The sequence below is a fragment of the Etheostoma spectabile genome, chromosome 3, assembly GCF_008692095.1.
Source record: "Etheostoma spectabile isolate EspeVRDwgs_2016 chromosome 3, UIUC_Espe_1.0, whole genome shotgun sequence".
Lineage (NCBI taxonomy): Eukaryota > Metazoa > Chordata > Actinopteri > Perciformes > Percidae > Etheostoma > Etheostoma spectabile.
Genome location: NC_045735.1, coordinates 3,738,469 through 3,745,149, shown reverse-complemented (window position 1 = coordinate 3,745,149; position 6,681 = coordinate 3,738,469). Strand labels below are relative to the sequence as shown.

Sequence of the window (6,681 nt, the reverse complement as noted above, 5' to 3'; positions counted from 1 at the left end):
CATGTCCCTGTTCTGCAGGTATTCCACAAGTAGCCCTCGTTTAGAAGAAGTCTCCCAGCTAATCCTGCCTTGTACTGTCCAAAGTAGGAAAAACGGTTAGCTATCTGATGTTATCACTACCTAGTTACTGCGCATGTGCGACTCCCGACAAAGATATTATAGAAGTGAGATGTCTCACTCTGTAGCTAAAACTGAAACCCAAACACACAGGGTGAAAAGAAGATCTGCAGCAATGTGCAGTACAACAAAAATATGGTGTTTATTGAAAATGAAACCAAGGAAACAGATTGAGGGATAACCTCAAAATACAATTATGAACCTGAAAATTAGCATAATATGGGCACTTTAATGTTGATCAAAAGGAATGGAAGCATTCTAAAAGTAGCATTCTAAAGGCTAGGGTGTGTTTAAAACAAACTAGTTTGCATAGAATGTTGTCCAAAAGTATTTATAGCTGTAAATTGCCCCGCATGAAGGCAGAGCTAAAAGCCAGCTATCATAAAGACAGCATAATTGTTCAAAGGTGGATGACTTTTGGTCAATCTTTTTGTAAAGGCATTTATTTTTTTTCACTCAGTTCTACACATTAAAAGTGATTTAATCAGTTTGACGAACCATTACGCACTTCCTTTGAAGCATACTGAGCTCATACCTAAGCGAGACATAAAACTGTTTTATGTTTACTTAAATGAAGCAAAGGTAGGTCCATTTATTCTTTAAAGCATCATTTCATTATAAGACTGAATGGCCCACATGGTTCAGTTGCAGTTTCTCATCCTTAGAAGAAGGATTAAAGCTAATCTTGAAGAAAAAAGTGGCCTTATTCCTTCCAATGTACTTCAAAGGCCAATCTTCATTTTAGAAAAAAACTACTTTTAGAATATTAAAAAATGTAAATGTAGGTTTAGTCAGCACCCAGCACAGAATTTTGACAAAGTGCCAATAATAGAGCTTCTTAATTGAAGAAAGTGAACATTTTCATGTAAATTGCTGGGGCAACCCTTTAAAAACTGAAAAGAATATTCAGTGGAGAGGTTTTCAGTAATAGTTTCAGGATAACATGCTACTAAATCCTCCTAGTGGATATTACATTATTAAGGGAGCATATTTATTTCTTCTCTAAGTGTGTCTTGTGATTCTGTCTGTCATCAGTGTAGCCATGCAGTTCCCTGCTTACACAGAATTGAGTGGTTATTGCGAATACAGTGAGCACATCAAAGCGAGCTGAGAATTGTGGGATTAGCACAGTCCCATTACATAATCAAGAGTGCTGGGGAATACATGTGTTGATGGTGCACTTAATATGTAGGGCTCATACATTTCTGAAGTAGAATTTGTCAAAATAAGCCAAGACATCATATTTCTGTTTCAAATAATTTCATTTATTTTTAAGCTACAGTTATGGTGGGGCAGCTCGGTTGGAAACTTAGACGTAGTCATATTTTTAAATCTCCAGTTAGCTTTTAGCACGGACTTCATGTATTACCCCATTGAATCTCTCTTATAGCTTTTTTAAATTCTCAATTTTGCGATTCCGTTCATGATTCTGTTTTCATAATTGAGCTTTACATGAATGCTTCCATCCGTTTGTGATTGCCAGGCCCTCGTCTGAAAAAAAAGCCCGTTGCCTCTGGGCAATACAATTTTTCTGAAAGAAACCCTGTGCCTTGATTGTGCTAAAGTGTGTATTCTCTTCTTCTTCAGTACCTTTTTGTGGACTCCACCAATAACTACCTGTGGAACACTTTTGACTTCTGTAAGAGCGTCCAGGGCTTCTCTCTGCCCTTCAAACCGACAGATCTGCTGCTCCACAGCAGAAGATCCAACCTGGTGCTCGGCTACGACGGCTCTCACCCAAACAAACAGGTAGAGACTCCACCTGCAGCGGAGCCAGCTTGATCTTCACGCGGTGTAGTCTGATCATTGTTTCATGATCCGATCTCATGTGTGACATATCAAGAATGACAAGGCATATTCAATATCAAACCACTTGAATTAATCAATTTATCTGACTGAAATGTGTGAGAAGCTGTGCTGCCTTCCTGCTTTTCAGCCACTGATAGATAGAAAGGCTCCTCTTCCAATTTATATAACAGAATCTTAGGTGAGAAGCTATGTTTTTTATAGATACAAATACTCCTACTGCTAGTATAACTAGAATGTATACTATAAACATACATAAATGATGATAGGGGATTATGGTGGGAAAAAAATTCCTTCACTTAACAGTCTTGTTTCTGTTGCATTTCTTTCATTACAGTAAAATCCGTAGGAAATGCTTCGGTTGAGAATTTGTTGTACCTCTTCAGCTGCTTTCAAATGTTCAGTAGGTGTTTAATATAGTTCTTCATGTACAGTATGTAGTAAACAAGAGAAGAAACCAGTGGTTGCTGTTTGCATTGAAGCTTTTTTGGTTCCCATGTCTTGAGCACGGGAGCGTCAACCGGTTCTCCTTCTGACATGTGTAAGAGCCAAAATGAACAAATGAGCTTGACCTACATTTTACAGTGCACCATCCCCCTTTTTTTTCCTCTTCTTCTCCTTCTCCCCCCTCCCCCTACACCGTCTCTCTCTCCTCCTGTAGCTGTGGAAATCAGACGACTTTGGGGAGACATGGGTGTTGATCCAAGAGCACGTGAAGACCTACTTTTGGTAAGACAACCGCTGTCTCAGCTCACGGCAAGTACAGGATGCAATAAAGCATGTCCTGCACTCCATGCGGCCTTCAATGATACAGTATAAGGAGGAATGAGTAAATATAACCTTCCAGTAAATACCAGTTCATTCTGTATCACTACTCAAAGATGTCTCTAGTCAGCTTTTAATTACTCAAAGACAAAAAAAAAGAATAAATCAAAGATATAGGGGTGATTCTGACGTTCACACTAGGATGTACTGGGACAAAATCATCAGTGATACAACCTTGAAAGTACATACCAATTATTTTCTCTGCCAGGCGGAGATCTGCACTCTACTGAGTGCACTTTTCAAGGTTTGCTTTATTTTTTGTAGATGGAAAATAGATTAATGTAGTGGCAGCAGTGTTTTGATCAAATTTACAGTGGTGATAGAATGTGTTTATCTTTTGGGAAGGGCAAGTGAATAGATTCATTATTTGAGTTACTGAACAGGACCTGACCTGATGGCTGGCATGATTCATGTTTACTTTCACTTTGTACATTTTCTTTCTTTCTTTCTTTGTGTGTGTGTGTGTGTGTGTGTGTGTGTGTGTGTGTGTGTGTGTCGTGTGTGTGTGTGTGTGTGTGTGTGTGTGTGTGTGTGTGTGTGTGTGTGTGTGTTATGAGCTGTTAACAGTGGCACTACTACTTCTCATTGCATTGAAAATGGAATGATCAAAAAATGATCATGTGTTACAATGATCTGAATCTTTGCGTGTCTCATGGCGGCGCATGGTCTGCAGCCTCAAATATATAATATTATATAATAATTTATTATATAATAAAAGCATAAAGTGTATTCTATTTATTATTAATAAATAGAATACATTTTATGCTCACTGTCTCAAGCACAAAACCAACCCTGGATTTTTAAAAGGAGCAAACTAAACATCAGAGAAACTTTCTTCCAGACGCTCAAAAAGAAACATCTCATTCAGTTAAAAGGAAGCAGGATTTTATTTTTCACTTTATTTTTTTGTGGTTACACCGTAGCTGATACCGGGGATGGAGAGAATGCGAGATTTGAAATAACTCAAAACTTATCCTGAATTTGTTCTTGTTACTTGTTAGGATTGGTGGATTAACAATTTGTCTTGTGAATCATTTACTTTGCACGTTATTATACAAGAGAAAAAGTTGCTCCTGTTGTGAATCCAAATAGTTGATTTATATTCTGCTTTAACAAAGTTTGACAAAAGCTTAATAAAGGTGCTCTAAGCAATTTGGGGTGGCATTACTTCTTGTTGATGTTTAAAGTATTTTCAAACAAAACAAGGCTAGCTCGCCCCTCCCTCTTCCTCATCCCCTACCTCCCCCTATCCTTGTCGGTTATTGGCTGGAACACTGGTATGTTTGGTGGTACAGGTTGGTGCAGTTTGCTTTTGTTGCCGTTTGTATACCGTGGGCTGTCTACAGAGACCACTTTTTTTACAGTGTGTTCAGGGGACAGGCAGCTAGCGGATAGTGAGGAGAAGTTTGCTGTATTTGACAAAAACAAGTTATGTTATGCCTAAAAACGTGTGACATTGCTTAGAGCACCTTTTAATAGCTTTGGTATAGAGGTAGCCTTTTTTTTAATTTTTTTTTGCCTTTTGGAACTGCACCATTGCTAACAACCAATGGAATCACTGATTGCATATCCATTTTCCATGCCGAATTCTTCAGCGGTCTGTGTCTGTTATTTTAAATTGAAATAAAAGCAGCAGGCATACAAGGCAGTGCCTCGAGAAAACAAGGGCTGAGGGAAAATGAGGAAACAACACTGACTGAACAACACCATCAGACCACTCTGATGTCTGCTAACTGTCTCCCAACTCTTTTCTATGCATCTCCTCCTGTCTGAGTGGGTGTTAGATGGAAGCATATTTAGACAGATCACATGTAGCTGGGTTGCCCCCACCGCTGCTCTTTGATAAAGCTAAATTACTTTCTTTTGTCTGTGAACGAGATTCTGTCAGTGATAGAAAGATACCACACACTCACACTCACACCCCTCACTTAGATTATGTCCACTGGTGAATATCGAAAAATTGCATGTGCACTAAGCCCCCCAGAAAGCTCAGGCACTTTCCCCATTTTCTAGCATAGACATCCAATCTGGCAAACCGACAGATTTTCAAACGCCGACACCCTAGCCATCTCAACAGCCCACTCCTGGATTGATGGCACACCTTCATTCCTCCATCCTCATTAAAATAATCTGTCTGGCTATTATTAAACTAGTCTTGATCCAGCTTCTTATGTGCTATTCCATCCTGCTTAGGATTGACCCATCTCCCAGAACAAATACTCTTGGGCTGAATGGAATCTGGGTTTCTGCAGCCCAACATAGGTTATCATGTATTCTGACCTAAAATGCCTGGACCTTTTCATAGGACCATAACACATGAAGTAATTGGCCTTCCTCTATGGCAGTGTCACGTTTCAAAGAAGAAAAAGCAAATTCTTTCTGTTACATGTGGACAAATAAATTTGATATTGTTTAAATCAGAACAGATCGTACTTCGTCAGGAGATACATGGGTTTTTGTCTCACTTTAGTCAGGCAAGTTTGACCTCTGATTGAAGTGTTTTTGCAATTTGTATTTGTTTGCCCCACACATCAGATGTAACAAAGTTGCACACACAGTTTGTGTTGATGTCAAAACTCACCAGGAACATACATTCTTAACTTTCTATTTTCCTCTTTTTATTTTTGTTAAGTCTTTGTGCGTTTATGAATTGAATTCATAAAGCTTTAGGATTACCCCAGATTTTTGGGTCAAATTGAAACTTGAAATTTGCTCCACTCAGAGCCTTTAGGGTTAGGGTTACCCTAACCCTAACTTATCATGCATTAACGTCCTCTCTCTTCACGTGTTCCTTATCATCTACCAAGTACTCTGACTGCTTCTCAACTGTAATCCCTAAACAGAAGGTTTTGTTTTTTTGTCCTAGATTAATAGATTTTTTAAAAATGTCACTATTGATGGCAGTAAGCTGTCAGCCAGTAAGATCCAATAAAGTCTGTTAGAGCTACATTATTGTGGTACACAACAAGAGTAACGGGAAATGATCTGAGGACAAAGGCAGCACAAATAAAGATTGATCTTAAACTCTCACCCCCCCGTGGCTCCATCCAATTTGGGTCTAATCCTGTTTGTTCTGGCCTTAGCGAGGGGCGCAGCTGTTGTGCTGCAGATCAGTCTTAGGCGTTGAAAGCATGACTTGGCTTATTGCTGGATGCGTTCATAACCAAACCAATGGGATGGGTCAGTACCCCACCCAACCCTAATCCTCTGATCTCCTTGCTAGGAAACAAACTCGTCATCCTCTTCTCTAAAATCCTCGGTGCATGCAATGACAGTCTCTTTTTCCATATGGATTACAGACAATGATACAAATCCTGTAGACAGAGTGATTTTAAATGGACTTAGAGAAACAAACGGGAGAAAAATGTGGCAGAGCCGTAAGTTTAACAAGAAAACACATGCTTTTGGAATGACTAGCTTAAATGTCACTGCTCAAGAAAGGAAAAAAGCAAATAGGCCTTTGCAGGTCCACATAAACTTGTGAAGGCTTTTTTTGTTTAGTAAAACAGACCAATTCACATTTTGACTATAGGAGGGCTGTTGCTTTTTATTCAAAACCTTGACTGTACTGACATTGTGTGTACATTACCGTACAAATTGTGGGGAAACAAATCAGTTTGTAATGTTCTGATCAGATTCTGCAGTTAGGAACGGGTCAAGTCTTTTCACTCTGATCTATTGTGTGCCCTGTTGCGTGATAAGTAAGATAGGCTTACTTAACAAGCCATGATGAACAGAAAATGTGTGACCATTCAGAGAAGTGTGGACCGTTTTGTATTCAATACCATAGATATAGCGACAGCGACTTGAGCGTACGTTCTCTCATCCCGCTCATCATTTCCGGGTTAGCTCTCAACCAATCAGATTGGTAATTGAGTCTGACTCCTAATTGAATGACAAACAGAACTGGCAGAAAAAGGGGGGGGGGGGGGG

General features: G+C 39.3%; 1 protein-coding gene across 2 annotated transcripts in view; it reads left to right on the top strand.

Moving 5' to 3' along the window:
• The window catches only part of sorl1 (sortilin-related receptor, L(DLR class) A repeats containing), a 74,926-nt gene that overhangs the window by 21,980 nt on the left and 46,265 nt on the right, over positions 1–6,681 (top strand). For both annotated transcript variants that reach the window (XM_032507207.1, XM_032507206.1), the window contains exons 4-5: positions 1,705–1,866; positions 2,585–2,652. In XM_032507207.1, the coding sequence (XP_032363098.1) occupies positions 1,705–1,866; positions 2,585–2,652 (230 nt within the window). The remainder of the gene's footprint in view (positions 1–1,704; positions 1,867–2,584; positions 2,653–6,681) is intronic.